At 42.3% G+C, this 18,838-nt stretch overlaps 1 protein-coding gene across 4 annotated transcripts; it reads right to left on the bottom strand.

Annotated features, from left to right (window-relative positions):
- Window positions 1-1,656: 1,656 nt before the first annotated feature.
- rgs14b (regulator of G protein signaling 14b) lies at window positions 1,657-17,975 on the bottom strand. 4 transcript variants are annotated; one of them, XM_031858079.1, is made up of 19 exons: window positions 17,923-17,975; window positions 14,256-14,277; window positions 13,938-14,089; window positions 13,724-13,816; window positions 13,098-13,241; window positions 12,839-12,997; window positions 12,649-12,730; window positions 12,457-12,557; window positions 12,087-12,305; window positions 11,779-11,855; window positions 11,362-11,488; window positions 10,765-10,846; window positions 9,910-9,962; window positions 9,343-9,409; window positions 6,784-8,692; window positions 3,010-3,093; window positions 2,859-2,933; window positions 2,696-2,749; window positions 1,657-1,996 (listed from the first exon to the last, which is right to left on the bottom strand). In XM_031858079.1, exons 1-15 carry the CDS (start codon window positions 17,938-17,940, stop codon window positions 8,433-8,435), a joined length of 1,656 nt encoding a protein of 551 aa, XP_031713939.1. In that variant the 5' UTR covers window positions 17,941-17,975; the 3' UTR covers window positions 1,657-1,996; window positions 2,696-2,749; window positions 2,859-2,933; window positions 3,010-3,093; window positions 6,784-8,432. The 4 variants fall into 4 exon arrangements, with proteins under 4 accessions (XP_031713939.1, XP_031713937.1, XP_031713938.1 ...); XM_031858077.1 differs by lacking the exon at window positions 17,923-17,975 and adding an exon at window positions 17,254-17,426; XM_031858078.1 differs by lacking the exon at window positions 17,923-17,975 and adding an exon at window positions 16,505-16,660.
- Window positions 17,976-18,838: the final 863 nt, after the last annotated feature.

Here is an 18,838-nt window from a genome sequence, read left to right as displayed (position 1 = left end):
CTGCTGCCGTCAATGGCGGCGAGGGGATAAATCCTTGAGATGTGGTGCTGCATTAAGCAGAGGAAGAGAGACACAGAGACGTACATGCACATATGGACACACACATGGCTAAATATCTGGCGCGGTTCCAGAGCTCTTTGCTACACCACCTCCCCGTGATGCTGTTAATCCCCTCTCCAGATGCGCAAGTCACAGGGAGGTTGCTGCTCAGCCTGGGGATAAAGCAAACAGAGGCCACCGGGTCGTCATGCACCATCCTGTCACTCACAACACCTGCCAATCAATGAGCAGTAGGTGCACGCCGTTAGTCCTCCTCTGCTCCCCAGTGGCTGCGTTAATCTTACACTGAGGGATACATCATGCTTTTAGTGAGCTTGCAGCCTGTAATCTGAGTGAAGGGAATCACAGAAACATATAACTCTAGACATATGTCAGTTAGCTGTGAACCGCCGGCTCTGGCGTCGCCATGTGGAGGCAATCCATCAATCATGAATACAGTATGCTCTGAATTTTCGACTTTAGCATCCATAAGTATGCTGACATGAAAACTGAACCTTAAACTGAGGCCACATATGTATTGGCAACTGTTGCTATAATAATCAAGTAAGTACTTTTTAAAGAAAAAATGTCCAAAATGTTCCGATTTGACTGCTGACATGTGAATATTTACTGTTCTTTTAGTTGGCTATGATGGTGAATTAAATATTTTGGTCCTGGACAATTGGTCAGACAAAACAATGTGAAGGCATCACTTCGTATTTTCCCCTATTTTCTGAACAATTGGCAAATAATTTTATACGGAAAACAGTTAGTTGCAGCCCTTATTTGGAGATTAATGTTGATAGACTAAAGCGATTACTTGTGCCAAGCAGGATTTCATAACATGGTCAAACTTGCTGAAAATTGTTCAACATTTTAAATATCTTGGTACAGTCTCTAAAAATCTTCACATTTATGAAGAAATGAAAACAGCTTTTGATTGACTCAATCTCAGAATTAACACTTTACAAAACAATGAGCGAGTCTTTTAACATTCTACATCATTTTTTCTCCAGAACTGCAGGTAGGAGAAGTACCACATAGTAAGTATAGTTATGGCCAAAATAAATTGGGAAACCTCAGATTAAGCCTTTACGTCTTTGTGCTGCATGTTTTTCCACTCCGGAGGGAGACAAAGTGATGAAGTTTTATTTTCTTGTACTCTAATCCTATTACTGGGGCGATCAATGTAATGATGGAATAGCCTCAGTTATTATCCAATGGTTTATCTGGGATTTGTTTGTGGAATTTATTTTCAACCAATGATCATCTGAGCTGAAGGATGTTTGAAAAACTCTGTTACATTGGATCATTGTCCGGTCTGTGGTTCAAGAAGGGGAAGATCTCCCAATGGCTGCCGTTATTGTTTTACCTTTATATAGTGATCGAAAAGAGCCTCTTCGCAGATTAAAGTACAGTGATATGCACACACCCATGCTAACACACAAACGCCACAGCAGATGCGAGTCAGCGGTTTCAGTAAATATTTTTGGACAACTCACAGCTGTCACTCCTCTCCGTCAATTCATCAAGATACTCAATAGACAAGGCTGTGTTTAGAACATACAGTACGTCAGTGCAGCATCAGATGTTTGATGTGAACAAGAGCCGAGTAAAGACAGTCAGCAACGTCACTTTATTGTCCATACACATTCAGTGTGGTATGTATACGACACTCACAGTACCATGAAACAGCATCATCACAGGTTTACAAGCGATTGTTTCAGTGCGTGCGTTCAATTTACCACGTTTTGTACAGTTTCCTTCCACCAATCAAATTCATTGCTCGTGTGTTTTCTAATCTATATCACAAATGTCTTGATAGTATTTTGTATGTTTCCTTTTGTATGTTTGTATGCATGTTAAGTGAAGTGACTCAAATATCCTTTGGGTTAGGCCTTTGTTACTTTAGCTCCTCGGTGGAGGATGACGGCGTGTCAGAGCCGTCAGGACACTCCTGAAAAAACAGGGAGGCACATGAAAAAAAATACAGATCCAGCTCAACTGCATTTCCGTGAAATATCTTACGTTTTAAACAGTGACATAGAAATAAATGCATAACAGCTCTCTTTTCATACGTATTGCAATACAGTGGTACAATGCAACTAAGTATGTTTACTCTTGAGTACTGTACATAAGTACACATTTAAAAAAGGTATTCCACTAAGTATTTCACTTTCCTTCATACTTCTACTCCTCACACTCTGACAGCTTTTGTAACTCCAGAGATTATTTTTTCATTTTCTTCCTGCCCAGTGAAAACCATGCATCTCTGATTTTAAAAGTTTGTGATAAACAGAAGGATGAAGTGTTTCTTTGAGAGTTGACAAAATGGATAATGCATTGTCACAAAGCATAAGAAAAGTGGACTTTGTAGAGTTATGTGTCACATTGCTGTGGATTAAACTATCAAACAACATATAAAAAGGAGTTAAAATGAGCTCAACCTTAATTATCTACAACAGTAAGATGCAGCATACACTGATATTATTCAAGAAACATCATGTATAATAGCAAAAACAGACAGGGAACATTTTACAGCACAATGAAGTGAAGTATTTTCATAGTGTGGTATTAGTATTTTGACTTAAAAAGCATCTGAAAACTTCTTCAGATCCAAATAAATACAAATAGAAACATCTGCACTGCACCTCACCTTCACTTTCTCCAGCTCTGGTCTGCCCGGGAGTGATTTTTGTGAGGAGAAGGACTGTAATGTGAGACAGGAGAGTCCCGTTAGATCCGATGACTATAAAAGTATGCAACAAAAGAAAAAGGCATAAAACACCAAAAGGTATGAATGTCAGATTAATTCTAACCTTCTTCGTCTGTTGCATCTCCTCTGTGGATTTGGACCTGTTCTTCATGTGCTTGTGAGGAGACGTGGTGGTACACTAGAGACAGAGACAAAATATTATCACTCTGGTCCTGTCCAATATGATCCTTCCTCTCCATCAGGCTTTCACACACCTCATTTGCCTTCTGTTCCATGGCTGACTTGGAGAAGTTCAGTGCTGATTAGATGATATCCTTTGGAATATAGTAGTTGTACAACTAGAAGGAAAGAGGAAGAACTTTACACGTCATGTGGTTGCAAGATATATTTTATAATTCTTTAGTTTACTGATCTAAACTGACCAAATCATTTTACTGTCATTTAAAATGTGACCAAAAAGCTGAACTGATTCCCTGATCTTGCCAGCTGAAAAATCTGCAGTTCTGAACTCCTTTCACTAGATGGCGACGCTGACCCAGGGATCCAACGCTGTTGCTACTTCACTGATCTGAATGTTTTGTTGAATGATTTTCCTCAGGCGTTAAACCTTTGGTACCAATTATCACTCTGAAACACCACCAGACACTGCTGCTTTTATTCTTGCTTCTCATTTTGATTTGTAAAGACAGGAACAAAAAACACACCTGAGGGGGGTTTTTTTGTCTTCATCCTACTGGCAGAAACTGTAACTAAAGGTTTTAAAATAAACGGTGAGTCCTATAACAGTAGAAATGGTCCACAGTCTGCCAGTTTAAGAATCCATTTGAACATTTGAAAGGTGATAGAGCCAGAAATATATCAACACCAGTTGGAGTCATGCAGGACAAAGAATGATTTCAGCACAACTAAAAGGCCACAATGATTACCAGCCAGATGCACAGCTGGTGGCAGGAGGCCTGGTGGCCGGGGACAAAAGACCTCTGGGTCTGGGTCCATTTTCATACTCCAACGATCTCAGTGGTGCCTGTCAAAGTCTGCATCCGTCTGACATCTGACCAGTTAGATCATCAGATCAATCAAACATACTTCCTGGCATTTCGGAGTGAATGGATGGTTTACTGATTTTCTATTCTGCTGACGCCTTTAGATGGTGGAGAGACACCAGGGTAAGATATCGGAGATTCGAAGGCGCGGTTCACTGACGTTTCTCATTATAAAGCAAAACGAAATGTGCAAAAGAAAAACAGCTCAACACAAGGTCCATTTACTTGATGTTTCTGAAGCTACTGTACGTCTTGTGTCCTTCCTCAGCAGAAAAGCACGACAGCTTTAAAGGGTGATGCTGAAAGCTTCAGAAACACCAAGTCTAGCTTGTCCTTGCGCAGACCTCAAGATTATTACATTTGTAAGTTTTTCTAAAACTTGTCATTTCAAATTTTTCTCTTTTGGCAATATCTGTTTGGCATTTGTTTAATGGCTAACATTTTAGCATTAACACCTACTATAGTACAGTAACACCCCTAAAGTCAAGGCTTAATCCCTTTAAAAGCCAGAGTGAGTAGGATTTGTCTATCATGGTTCATAAACACAACATTCAAACACTAGCTGGCGAGTTTAGCAATCATCAAGCTGATGGAGACGTTTGGTTTTCAGGGCTGTTAAAGCATGTTAAATCTCTGCATTACATTCCTGATGATGGCGCGACAACAATATCCACAGAGCAAAGATGAATTGCGTAGAAAGTCCCCTCCTGATGCGTCTGAACTGACTCGTCTACCTCCGTGATCTTTAGTTGCTGCTCGACAGGAAGCATTCAGCCCAAGGCTCATGAAGAATGAATGGGAGATGATCGACAGCTCACTCGCCTGCTGCGACGGCTGACATCAGCGCCACAGTTGATGCTATTGGGGAACCCCATTAGAAAGTCCCACTTGGATTGTAATATTCAACAAGGCCTACCTGCTACTGAACAATCTGCACTAGAGGGACTGAGCCAGTGAAGGGTTCCCAGCTTATTTCATACATCAGGCCTATTATGCACACGCGTGTCGGTTCAGTCACCCAGGGGCATACAAGACTGTTGTACTCCATGCACTTACACTAAAATGTGCATTAGGCTGCAGCCCTTTGAGGGATAGAGGAGGATAATCTCAGCCTTGATGGCAGGGGAGGCATTCAGCGAGTCCTGAGTGCGCTCTCTGACCAGCTCACAGGGATATGACCTTAATGAGTACGATGCTTGCCTCTCCCCATGCTTTCCTCGGTCACTGTCTGTCCCACTTTGGTTAGACGAGGAATCCCTTCCTTTGTAGACGAGGCAAAGGGACGAAGGACCGCAAAGGCTACACTGAAGTGCATTTCCTTTGTAGCCGAGGTAGAAAAGCCCTGCGGCGTTGAGAACTGCTTCTCCATCGATTAGTCCACATGAGCAAGCTAACAGCCAAGGATTCGAAAACACTACGCCTCTTTGTGGTATGCGTACATCCACAAATGACCCAAACTGCTCATTTATTATTACGTGGACATGGGCATACACACAGACACAAAAGCAACGCCTTGATATTTGCCTTAAAAGCTACTCAAGAACTTTTTCTGCAAGGATGGGCGAATAGAGTATTTGGCCTCGCAGTCTTTTTTTTCACTCCATCATCACCATGACTGAGACACTGCAAGAGGAGCATGATAAATCTGAGGCAGCAAAGTTTAACAAAGCTAATTAGCCTTTACAGCACAGAATAAAATGCTAATGTGAGGATCTGCATTACAGAAAAAAATCTGTTCTTAAGATTTGAATCCATAACACCAGCAGAGACCAAGATTGTTGGGTCAACACTAATTAACTCCCCAACTGAGAGGCCCTACATGAAGCGCCATGTCAGTGTCTGTAAAAGTTTCACAAGGAAAGATTTAAATAACATCTATATAATCACTACTGTTATCTTCTTAAAAGGTCGACCCAAATGACCTGCAGACACAATCTGCAGGTGGTGGTCATCGATGTCCGTTCATTCCTTAGCAACAATGAAAGAAAATAATCCTTTCAGCTGTGAAGCGAGTGTCACTTTGGAGATAGTTTCCACTCCTCTGGGTCAACTAATTCCCATAATTCAAGTTCAGTAGGTGAAATTGAAGCCTGCTGTGACATTCCCACCTCATCTGTGCTGCTGAACAAGCTAATCACAGAATATCACATGCTTAGGATATGTATAGTTATAGAGGCTGTTATAGCACATGGATGCACACTGAGGTGGTTAGGGCACCAAGGTGAGCATGTGGACAGTAGCTGCACCTGCAGAAGAGGGTTCACAGTGCCAAGGACATAATGTCCTGTAATTGATGATGATGGGTTGTCTGTTCAGCCACGTTCAGGTGTGTGTGTCACATCCCAACTCCCCCCAGCTGGATGAATTTAGTCAATAGTCGACCAACACAGCTGCTCCCAACCTGAATCACAGCTCGATCATATGTATCTCACCTGATAACTGAATCAGTGCTAATGAATCCACTATTGTTTTCATTTCTTAACACAGAGCCTGTCCTTCACCGGCTGAGCAGAATCTTTCAGTGCACAGTAATGTAAAGCATTTATCTGATGGATGGGTTTGGTTTCACACCACTTATGTATTCCTCTGCAAGACTCTCAAAAGGCACAGTGAGCACCATTCAGAGCTCCCATTAGCAGAGGATTGAGTTCAGAAAATAAACACTTCCCAGATATACAAAGCCTGTTTGTTATCCATCCCAATGCAGATTACAGAAAGCAGCAAATAACAGATAGGAGAAAACATTGGCACAAAATGTGAGCTTTTCTATGATTGAGGAGATGAAGAGGTTTATCTCAAGACAGCATAAGACATTTAGTCAAGCAATGAAATGCACTGAGTGACAGACGGGATGAGAGAATGAATGATGGGAGTGACAGAGAGATAGAGGAAGGGCAGGCTGACACATCCAATGAAACTACAAGCACAGCGATCACCCCAAAAAATGAGATTAGTCAAACGCCTTGGGGATATTCAGACACTCACCTCTTTTTCTCCCTTCTCTCAGTACAGACGTTCAGTGGAGTAGATGGCACTCCTCATCTCACTGCTGCTCTGGTGTCTGTGTGTGAGAGCACACCCCTCTGCCCATTCATAATAGCTCTGCCGACGCACCACTCATGCACGCACGCACGCACACACGCACACACAGGTGTGACAGTCATGTATGCTAATATCTCCAGCCTGGCAGACGGGTAACATTTACTGCACATTATTGCTTCTTGCTCCGTTTACGGTCTCAGGTTTATTTCCTCAGGGATCACATCAAGGTGGGTGAATGAGATGCTTTGCAAACCCCATACCATCACATGCTCTGAAATATGCATGCTGCTGACATCATCCATGTGGATATGAATCCATCTATGACTCATTTGTTTTGGAACTCAAATAATAGCCAAATAAAAAAAAATAAAAAAAAATAGTCCTTGCGGGCTCCTTAACTGGAAATCACCTTCCAGCAACAAGTCTGTAGACAGATGAAGCAAGTGATTGGCTACAAATCTTCATAAAGAGCCAATCACAGCGCTGCAATGATCTGAGGTCACTGTGCAAAAAAAAAAAAAAGACATAATTACACGATGCCATTTAGAGGGCGGTTTTCTCTACCAGGATCCACCTAAAAGGAACAAAATAATGTAAACAAAGCTAGTTGCACTCGATACCTACACAGACCCGTTTCACACTGCATGAGTCACACAGCCAGTGCACTAGGGCAGATGGGTCTGCCTGAACATATGAAACCAAATCACGTAGCATTTGTCAAGCCAGAAACTGACCTCAGTGATTCCTCCATAAGATTCCTCTGAAAGCTGAAACTTTGCCACAACAAAAACAGACAGAAATGATCACCCTTCATCATTAAATGCTTTAATTCTTTGGATACACCCTGTGGGATTATTTTTTGATGATCACATCTTATTCATTCCCTGCAGTTTCACATTACTAATTCATAATCTGCACCTTGAGAGGCGACAGAAAAACAGGACTTAACGAGGGCTTCTCAAAGTGACATCACAGCAAACAAAATGCAGCAACCACAAGCACACATTTGAAAACAGCAAATAAGCACACAAAATTAAAATTAGTAATATAAAATAATAAAAACTCATCTCAGTAAAATATATTCAATAATCTTAATTCAAACAAAGAAAAAAACAATTGTGCAATACACTTAAAGAAAACCCTTCGTAACAGTCCTGAGCAGAAACATTTGTTTAGAGTTCAAAGAAAAGCTCGACTGCAACATGAGATTGTGAGTAAAGCAACGTGAACTTCATACTGTACAGCGGGAAAACATCGGCTTCAGGGATTAAATGTTCAGCTAAAACTTACATTCAAAACAAGTTTGGATACATTATACAATTCATAGCAAACATTCTTTCCATTGACATATGTAGTGTTTTAAAATGACACCATAAATGTTTGCAATGATCCTTTACATATTGCCTTAAGAGGCAAATTATCAAGAGCAGAGACGATGGCACACTGCGGTCTCAGAGCTTCTTTGTAAACAAATATAGAAAGTGCTTGACTAATTTCCACTGTCTTTGGACGCGATTGGTCTCATGACATTGTGAGACATTTGTTGTAGTTTGTAATTGAGTCTTTGTCCATCCCACACACAGAAAAGTCTTTCAAACTGCCGTTTCCCTTACGTCTTTGGCTTCAGATTCAGCAGAGTCAGCGGTTTCCTGCGCTGCTCCAGCTGAACTGGACGCCTCCTTGGAGTCTGCAGTGGGGGAGCTGGTTGTACTGGGTTCCTCTGGCTTCGTGTCCCGTCCCTGGTCTGAGGCCAGCTTCAGGAACAGAGGGACCTCCAGCTGCTCTTTGGTCAAAAGGCCTCGCTGGTCATCAACCCTGCTGCACTGAGCCCTCGTCAGCATGTCCAGTAACCCTGACACACACACACACACACACACACACACACACACAGAACATCCTGGTCATTCTGACGTCGTTTCAAATAAAGAACACTGTGCTGTTTGAAATCCGCCTCAGGTATTTAGATTTTATAGATTGTAGTCAGTCAACACAGTTTTAGAAAAACAACAACCAACGTTTAAATAGTATATATTCAACATCACGCCCCGGGCAAGGATACGAGGAATGGGCTATAAGGATTAAAGGTGCTATCAATTTTATATTGCATATGAATGTAGAACATAATAGTTTATATTCTGCAGAGAAACTTGAAACGGAGTTAGTTTCTTAAGTTAATTCTTGACCTTAAAAACAGCAGCTGATAAAACAACCCAACTCCTATAGGTCCGTTTAGTAGCTTTGATATCACACAAGTTTCCTCAGCAGATGGAGTTTGCCCAGTCGCCACGTAATTTCATTTTTTTTGCACTTCCATCTGCTGAGAAAGATTATGTGATGATTGAAAGGCCCAGAACAGCTTCTGAAGTCAGCTTGTGGTGAGAAATGTTTTTGTTTTGGCCTCTTCATTTTAATCTCACTATAGATTCCTTGTTATAAATGGAAAAAGCTATCAGGCGTTGTCACGTCGAACCAATCCTACAAGATACTGCCGAGATGTCCTACCCTCCATTTCGGGATTTTTACTGGGCTTGGCCCGGGCCTCCACCCCAACTGCACTCACTGCTCCTGCCTGGGACCAAAAACAGATTCAGGCGTTATCAAAGCACAAAATACAGCTTCACAGGTTTTAAATCCTCGGAACATTGTAGGCTACACATTCTAGAAATCACACAAGGAATAAACCTTTTAATGAGATGGGTGTTGAGGCTTTTCTGTTGGTGTCCATGAGCTGTGGGCTGTGTCACAAACCACTTCCCTTTAACTCTATAGTGCACTACATCTACATTGCATTTGTTGTGTGAAAATATTCCCTACACAACCATTAAAATAAGTTATCTATATACAATATATATAAAACAAAAAGTATTGTCTAAATAAGAATATAATGAAGGATGCCACCAAGGTTGTGTCCAGAATGACTCCCTTGTTCACACACAGTCATGGTCTTCACTATATTCTTATGTAGATAACCTCGACAACCTCAGCAGCTCGCCTTGTATGCATGACTTGTCCGTATTGTATGGATGTTGTTTTGGTTTCATGTTTAGCATTCTATTAACATTTCCTCACCTGTGCGGCTGCAGGAGAACCACTGCCCCTGGAAACATTGATCTGGTCTCTTCCTGTTCAAACCACACGAAAGACAAGTTTCACTTTTTAACAGTGCTTTCACTTCCAGTAGAAAACTAGTCTGCAGGCTGCTACAGAACATAACTACCCATTGTGTTAAACACCGACACAAGACAAATAAAATACTCTTGAAAAGAAGACTTCAACTGGTACTTCTCAGACACAACCACTACTCTAATCCATTGCCCTCTTCCTAAAGCCAGTGAATGGGGCTGAGGTAAGGAGCACTGATCCAAAGTGAAGTCTGTTCTGGTCTCCTCGCAGTTGGGAAATGAGGTGAGCGAACTCAAACTGGCACAGCACTCAACAAACCAAATGGACTCGGACATTTTAACCCCACAGAGATAAATGAAGACGCAGGCAGAGAGAGAGACGCACAAAGAAGTCAGAGCAGGAAATATAAAGGAACACGCAGACAGTGACGCAGAAAAACCCGGGCATGAAAGTAGACGGTGAAAGGACCCCCAGATAAGAGCCAAGAAATACAGAAACACTTTCTAGGACCCATTTAATAAACTATTAAGTGAGTAAGAAGGCACAGCCAGAGTTGAGACGGCAGAAGAGAACAAACAAAGCATCACCAATGTGTCACCCACATCACCGACAACCAACAGTGGCTGGAGGGCTAGAGTGTGCCTTCTCCGATTTGAGCAAACTCATTTCATTTACTCGTTGGTTGCTTTTCATCGCATGGCTGCTCGTGCTCTTGGGGGAGCAGCGTCGTTATTATTAAATGATGTTAACATTCCCGTTAAAGTAAAACATTGGGTTTGAAAAAAGGGCAAGTGTATTAACCTTTGGTTGTGTCAAGCCGCAGAGTCTTATTGGCCAGTCTGAACACAGAGCCGGTCATGTTCAGAGGCTCGTCGCTTCCAGCCTGAAACGAACAAGGAAGTAAGATCTGTCGAAAAGATGCTGACACACACAATATCAGTGGTACAAAGAAAAAAGGGACTAGATGCATAAAATACACATCAATGAATTACAAACAAGTAATCCTAGTTACTTATTCCAATAACAAAATGCTTATGTAACACATTACATTTTCAAATTAAAATGACAGATTTTATAGATATCAAGATGATCAGTGACGTGTAAGGGGTTGCCAAGCAGCGGCTGCTGTAAGCAGGAGGCAGACGGAAAGAATTAAAAGAACATTTTTAAAAAACATGTCGGACAAGTCTCCTGCTTTGAAAAGTACGGGTGAGTCAATTTGAATTTACGAGATTATCGCAAACCAGAGTAATCAGTTAAGTGATTATTTTAAAATTGAGAAAGTTCTATCAATAATTTACTTATCTGAAGAAATACTCAAGCACCGCCTCCATGATACGTTTCACACACACACACACACACACACACACACACACACACACACTCACTCACACTCACCATGGTGACCAGGGCCTCCTGCGGCTTGACGTGGTGTTTGTGCAGCATGGCAGAGAGAGCGTCCTGCAGCGTCTTACTGGACTTCACCATGATCCCAACCGTCTTACCGGTGAAGGCAATCTCCAGCCTGAAGCACACGTGCATTTCAATTATCCCGCTCACACAGTGAATACAGTGGCACAGCATCATTAACATCTAATCGTACAAAGCCTGCCACTCAGTGATATCTTAGCAGGAAATCCAAAATTGGACTTTTGATAATGTATTCAATGCCAATGATGACTAATCTGTCTGGTGTTAACAGGACTTCCCCCTGATGTGGTGAGAAGTTCCATCCAGTGGGGGAGATGAGGGTGTGAAAGCCCACTGAGGGTGACGAAGAAAAAGCAAAAAGAGGAAGTGACACAGTCGACTCACGCAAACGTCACCCTGAGCTCCAGAGAGACCTGCTGATCCCTGAGCACCGAGCAGTCCTGGTCCAGAGATAAGGGTTGCTGCAGAGAGAGCAAAGGTGTGCCACACACAGAAGTGACTTTCAGAGACGTCGGCATCAACTGGGGATACTTTCAGAAATGGAGGGAGTGAGAGGCCGGGAGGATGTTAAAAAGAGGAAGAGGGTAGTCATCTTTCTCATACCGCCTGTTGCAGAACAACTCTGCAGCGCAGTACATAAATACCTTTGAACAGCTTCTTGGTTTAAAGCTACACAGCAGCTAAGTCGTCACCTTGTCCTTGCCATGAAGGTAGATGACGACATCTTTCAGCGGGAAGCCTCTCTTCTCACACAGGCTAGCCAGCATGTCTTTGATGAGGTGGCCGCTACGCGTGGGGGCCAGCGAGGCGCTGCCATCGGGCAGGTAGACACAGCAGTAGCCCCCCTCCACCCCGATCCGACTCCCACCTCCACCCCCCTGCTCTGGAGGCCGGGGACTCAATCTGCCGTTCTATGCCACAGATGGAAAGGAACAGTTAGTTAAGAGTGAAAAATATACTTCAAAACAATAGAGCTAGGCACTCCATGTCAGATTTCCTTCTAGTCTGCGATTGGTCTACTTGAATACAGTATTTTCTTCATGTGTGCCCTGTTGCACTGACCTCCATCTGCCTGTAGAGGGAGCCGAGCTCTACACTGCTGCTTGATTTGACAGACACGTGGGACTCTTTTTGGGAGACTGAGTCAGGGTTGTTGGATGAATCTGTGGTCATCAATAAAAGGAAATGAACAAAAACAGAACCAAAGAGAAATTGTGGGATAAAGTCACATGATGTACATCAAGGCATAACTACCTCCCCAGGATCCTCTTTTCTGTCCCTGTTTTACAGAGGCAGTCTTGCCACCTGGCAAGCTGTTGGAGTCCAACTTCTTATTCTGTTTGAGATAGTGATAGAAGAAATGCAACAGCAAAATTTAAAGCAGCAATCATGTTTTTTTGCTCCCTTTCCTGTCCCTCAGTCACTCTACCTTCTTGTTACTTACGGGGCTTCTGGTGGACACGTCCTCCCAGGATCCCATGCAGACCGGCTCTGTAGAGAGCTGAGGCACAAGTTTACCTCCTACGCCTCCCAAGGTGCAGCTTTGGTAGAGAGGGGAGCGCACAAAGCGCCTGTAGCTGTCCATCTTCATCAGTTTGAATATCTGACACAGAGTGGGGACAGTTGAACACACGCCAGCAGAGGCACCAACAAAGAATCACTGCATCACTGAGCTGAAATGAGAGTGTGGACTCCAAACAGACCTGTGCTTGGGCCTTGTTGAACATGTCGGGTGTGGCCTGTTCCAGGTCCTTCTCCTCCATCTTGGCTGTGTCATCGATGTTGACCGAGTAGGGAGCGCTGTCAGACAGGTAGGTGTTGTAGATGGAGCGAGCTGCTGTTTTCAGCTGGGAAGACAACACCTCCATCAGACTGAAACCTCCTGAAGATCAGACATCAACTAAACTTGGTTTGCTCATCATCGAGTCTGACGAGACATCTTCGAACCAGAATAGATTCAAACGTCAATGTCGCACTGAACCAATTTAATTGACCAAACAATAAGTCTGCCTTAAACCTCTCAGTTTTATTTGAAGGAATAGTATAAAGGAAGGGAAACATCTCAAAAATATGAAACCGCTTCAGTCATTCATCATTTTTTACTGAATATAACAATATATTCTAACACAATAAAGGCAATCTGTTGACTGCTACACAGACCGCAACATAGAACCACATCTGGTCAACAACTACAAAAATAAGTTTCAGCATTCTAATGAAGAGTATTCATAAAAAACTAATATATAGAGTAAACAAACGACAGCAAAATTAATCACAACGATAGGTCAGAAGATTCACCGTGTAAAGAGGTAAAAAAGTGCCATCATACCTCGTCCAAGGCGCTGGCTTTGATCTTCCTGAATTTTTCGCAAGCTTGCCAGAATAAGATGTTCTCCGCACTCACCTCAGACATCAAGAAGGACTGTGGACAAAGACACGTACACTGTATGAACACATATGGCACGCCTTGTGAGAGGTCGCTAGAAAACACTAGATTTATTCCTGAACATAAAATCACAACATGTGTGTCGAGTGTGTCTCACCGTAAACTGGCGGACTCCATAGGGGTCCTCCAGCAGCTTCTCAAAGGAGACGGCCCAGCTCAGCACACCGCTGGCCGGGCCGGCCTCCCCGCCCGGAGTCCCTGGAAGGCTGGAGCTGCTGCCTCCACAGCCCCGTGCAGACATGTTCAACTCTACACATGCGAACACAAAAACACACCCATTTATCAGAATAGAAAAGCATGACCAAGAATGAGACAGATTTAGATATTTTCTCCTGTCGTGCACAGACATGTTTCTGTTTGGAGAAATGCAAGATGTACAGGATTGTCAGCCTGCACGTTGGTCTTTCACGCTTACCTCCGTCTGACACCGCCTGGCTCTGTGAATAGAGAGACAGAGAGATAAGGTAGGGAACAACCTCAAACCAAATATATGATCATTCCTATGGCAGTAGTTGAGAAATCCAACATTCACTTCATTGAATCAGAATTATATTTAAAAAAAGGCATATTCTCCTAGAAGCTGCAATCAAAAGTAGACCACAGAACAAGAAAATGAGATGTTGAGTACATTTAAATATTACAGCAACAGCTTTACAATACTTCAAATGGTGTTAAGACAGAAGCTAGACACACCCACACTGAGGCCTACATTTAGGAAGTGAGATGTGAACACCAGCTGCATGTTTTTTTGCCTTCTCCCTTCTGTGTGACAATGCAGTGCAATCAGTCAAGCTGTTTTCACAGGAAGTGGTTGTGACACTGACGACAATGGCTCTCATTCAGCTTTTAGAACTCGCAAAATTCACATCTTGTAAAAGTTCTGTCATAAATCTGAGCAGTTTCACAGTTAAATACTGCACACCAGTAATACAGAAATATAATTCAGGGGTCCTGCATTTTAATCCAGAGGCCGTTCTGTTTGGCGTTTACATTGCGGTGCTCTGGTTTATTTTCACGGTCTAAAGCTGCTCAGAGGTGTGAAAGTGAGCGTCTGTCCATCAATGGAGTCTAGTCCAGTGAGTTGCAACATGCTCAGAGTGCACGCTATAAGTAATGTTTTTTAAAATAGACTTGAAGGAAACATTGTCATCATTAAAAGTTAGAATGTCATTAGGGTAAATATAAGATTAGGGAACTACAGAAGGTACATTCAACATTTTACAATTGATACAATAAAATTGAAAAATGGGCTAAATCGATGTGAAGGGTTATATTTCTGCTGAAATTGGGAATATGGTGCCACTTTATAAATTGGGATATCTGCATATTTTTTACATTTTAGAAATTCAAATATCTTGCTTCGCAAGTTGTTTAATGTTAATCAGATGACAGTAAGCTAAATCTAGTTACTTCTTTTTTGTTCTGGTAGTTTTTACTTTTATTTTCATTCATACTTTGTACTATCTTATTGTGAGTTGATATGCATGCAGCTATTTATCAGGTCTCCACATCAAACGTGCAAACGATTGAGAAGGTACATGTCATACTGGGAGTGAGAAAACTTTCCCAGCATCCACTAATGCATGTTAGTATTAACCATGAGACAGAGGCCCATCTCCTGTGTAAGTAGACGGTACAAAACTCTTCAAGAGGAATGAACCCACAGTATTGATGTATTTTACCTTGAATAAATTACTAGTGAGAAGATATACTGCATGCGTGTTCATTTTAGATCAAGCAAAGAGAAAGTGTTTGACTCTTGGCCATTGATAAACTCTGCCCATATAAGGTCGACATGGGCTGGCAGTTTGTGCAGGTGTGAGCTCCACTGTGGCTCCGCCTCTTCACTTCTTTGCGCCACTGCTCAAACTCTGGCTCCAAAATCACAACATGTCGGTGCCCACAAACACAGAGTGCAAGGGAAACAAACGTCTCCTCAGTCTAGCTTGTGCACCTTTCGTCCTCATACACCGTCAGAGGAGAAATATCTGAGGATTAGGATTATCTGCAAAGCCTTTGAAGGGGACAAAAGATATGCAAACTCACTATGTGAGGGCAGAGTCTGATGCAGCACCAACTACAGGAACATTTGCAATCACTCAAAATGCACAGAGAGCTTTTTCTTGCCCCTGTGAAATACATCTTTATAAACACACACACACACACACACACACACACACACACAGCTGGACCAATTAAAGAAACGAGTCGCTTTCACACCGAGTAGACTGAAGCCTTCTCGGCCTACACATGACAGCTTGGACAATGGGCACGACTTGGTTTCCGCTTCCGACTCAACGGGCCTGATCTATTGTGCAGCAGCTACACACTGTTCACTTCTGAGGGGTGAAGACAGACAATGCAAGCCAGCACAAGAAACTGCGCCACCGTACTCAACTCAACAGTACACACACAGCTAAAGCGTACTGATAAAAATAAAAAATAAAAATAAAAGCGGCCCAAAATGTGTTTACCAAATCATGCGAGGACTATAAATAACAACAGGTACGCAACACACTAAACTCCAACTTATTTATCACAGTACGTTTACAGTCTTGAAACCCCTATGAAAAGCCTTCTTCCGCATAAACAGACCACTGGCTCAAAAAAACTGCACAACCAAAACAAAATGTACCCAACAGAAGTGCTGCCATGTTTACTCACCATGTGGCCCACAGGAATCCCTAAAGCATTGCATTTCTTCGCCATGGCGGCTCACACACCCCGACTACAAGGAGTGTTTATGCGATGGCACACTGTCAGGGGACACGGTGAAGTGCTCCACCCAAAACATCATGCACACGCTTCATGCATACACACAGAAATTCATCATTTTGTGTCATTCTGTTACTTCCTGCCTGTAAGGGAAGTCTTGCCATAGCAACAAAGCCACAAAAGAGGAAGTACGGTTACTATGATCACACTGCTCTCAGCCTACATCTTGAGAAACACTATGATGGAACACAGACAAGACGAACGCACTCAGAAGTTACTAGACACAGCTTGCAACCATTATACAATCTAGGCAATCTCGCTGCAATGTCATACTTTTCTTTTTTAGTCATTAGTGAAGTGTCCTTGTGTTTGGAAGTTAAGATTTTGACATTAAAACTACAAAACCAAGGCCTCTTTATATTCCCTCATTTTAAAGATGGTAATCCTGCCTTAAAATAGTTGAAGTCAAAATCATGGTGTTCTCCAAACATCACTCAACTTCTACACGATGCAAGAGAAACTTCACATCTCGTAAACAGGCCTTCTCTTCTAAATTAAATTATAGGAGTAATATTCTGCTGCTAGTTAAATCGTAAAAAATTCCAACTAGTGCATATGATACACTTTCCCTATTGCTGAACCACCGTTGTGTGCGGATGCACTCTCCTATGAACTTGTGTGTGAAATGGTCGTCTTGCCTTCCAGTCCGCCATGATGCCAGTGACCGTGGTGCACCGGTTGTCATATTTCCTGAATTGCCTTTGTGCTGCAACTTTTGCCAGGCGGGAGAATCTGTGACTAAGTCCTCTGAGAGCCAACATCTTCAGAAAGACGATCACACAAAGTCAACAGGTCAGAGGTAATCAACAGCTTTGATCCCAACATTACCTATTTGCTGAGTCCCAGGTGAAGCAGGGCCTTTTAATTAACTATGCACCTGTGACTTATTATCAATTAGCTTACACGGTCAACAACGTCCCTGTCTACTTTTGCTTGGCTATATCGAAAGCTTTTTTGCTAAATGTCTAACTTAATGTGCAGCTTTTGAGAAGTAATGTGAAAGCACATATTCAACACAGATAAGCTAATTGTATGTATGAGACAAAGGCAAAGCATCCTTTACTTGCAACGCAGTTTAGCTTACACACAAATTGTATCAGAGAAAAAGTAAAACGAAATGAAAGCACAAGATTGTGGTATGAATAAACACTTGAGGAGACAAAAGAAGGCCTGAGTCTTAAGATAACAGGAAAAGCAAATTGATTGGCTAACAACACCAGCCAAGTTCAACGTGATCTTCACTCCCGTACATTATCTATGATGAAGGAGAGACAAAGATGACTCGCACGTGATTTTAATCCACAAACCAGTTTTGTTATTTCCATGTGGAGTTTGAATATTCCCCTTGTGTCTGTGTGGTATTGTTTTCTGTTTTCCTCCCACAGCCCAAGCACATGCAGGTTTGATTAAATAGGAGCGTGATAGCATTTGTCTTTTGCAATCTGTCCAATGTGCACCCTGCCTCTTTCCCAGTGCATGCTGGAATGGGCTCCAGCTTGTTGACCCTAATGGGACGAGAGTAATGAAAAAAGATGGGTGATCAGCAGCACTCTCTACTGGTCAACTCCACAAATATATACTGTGTATGAAGGCTCAGGATGATTTCAATGAAAGATGATATTGTATTTCCAAGCTTCAGTTCTACAGAATTGGGACCATTTCCCCCAAAAGTCCGGGCACAGTTATACCTATGTGTTACATTATACAGTGTCTGCAAAGGCAGGGTAGTTTGCTTAAGCAAACCACTGATTTGCTTATAACAGGTTGCACGTCGGCATGCTGTCTCTGTCTTTTATATTCATGTGTCTGTCTCTCTGTCAATTTCTTATTCTATCCATTTGCAAAAAGCGTAAAAATCACATAATGTTAACCTAAATGTTACTCGACAACATAAACAGCAGCAGCCTCACCGTCATCGTTACCATCACTCTCATCTATAAAACACACAAACGGAGATATTGTTTGTGCCATTAGGTTCCAGGAAAGAATGCATTTGCATGGCTATCAGTGTGTATAATCAGCTAGTGCCGTGCCTTTCGGCGACAGACCAATAGGTTAGGCAAAACAGAGCATCATTCAACCGTGTGTGTGAGGAGACAACACCACCACAGGTAACAAGAAAAACACGTCAGCATTATTTTCTACCTTTATGATTATATTTAGTGTGTGTAAAGTGTAAATGTAGTTAGCTTAGGACTATCATTCTTACTTTTTGACTCTTTT

This window comes from Anarrhichthys ocellatus, unplaced genomic scaffold, assembly GCF_004355925.1.
Source record: "Anarrhichthys ocellatus isolate YVR2014 unplaced genomic scaffold, GSC_Weel_1.0 scaffold19, whole genome shotgun sequence".
NCBI lineage: Eukaryota > Metazoa > Chordata > Actinopteri > Perciformes > Anarhichadidae > Anarrhichthys > Anarrhichthys ocellatus.
This window is presented reverse-complemented; position numbering and strand designations above follow the sequence as displayed.

Bases quoted from the DNA above. Each gene is read 5' to 3' on its own strand.
- rgs14b (XM_031858077.1), bottom strand. From the start codon at position 17,376: ATGTTGGCTCTCAGAGGACTTAGTCACAGATTCTCCCGCCTGGCAAAA. The intron at 13,242-13,723 runs GTATGATGGCAC...TTGTCTTCCCAG, and splicing joins AAGCCAGCGCCTTGGACGAG to CTGAAAACAGCAGCTCGCTC. The intron at 10,847-11,361 runs GTGAGTGTGAGT...TGTTCGTTTCAG, and splicing joins AGGAGGCCCTGGTCACCATG to GCTGGAAGCGACGAGCCTCT.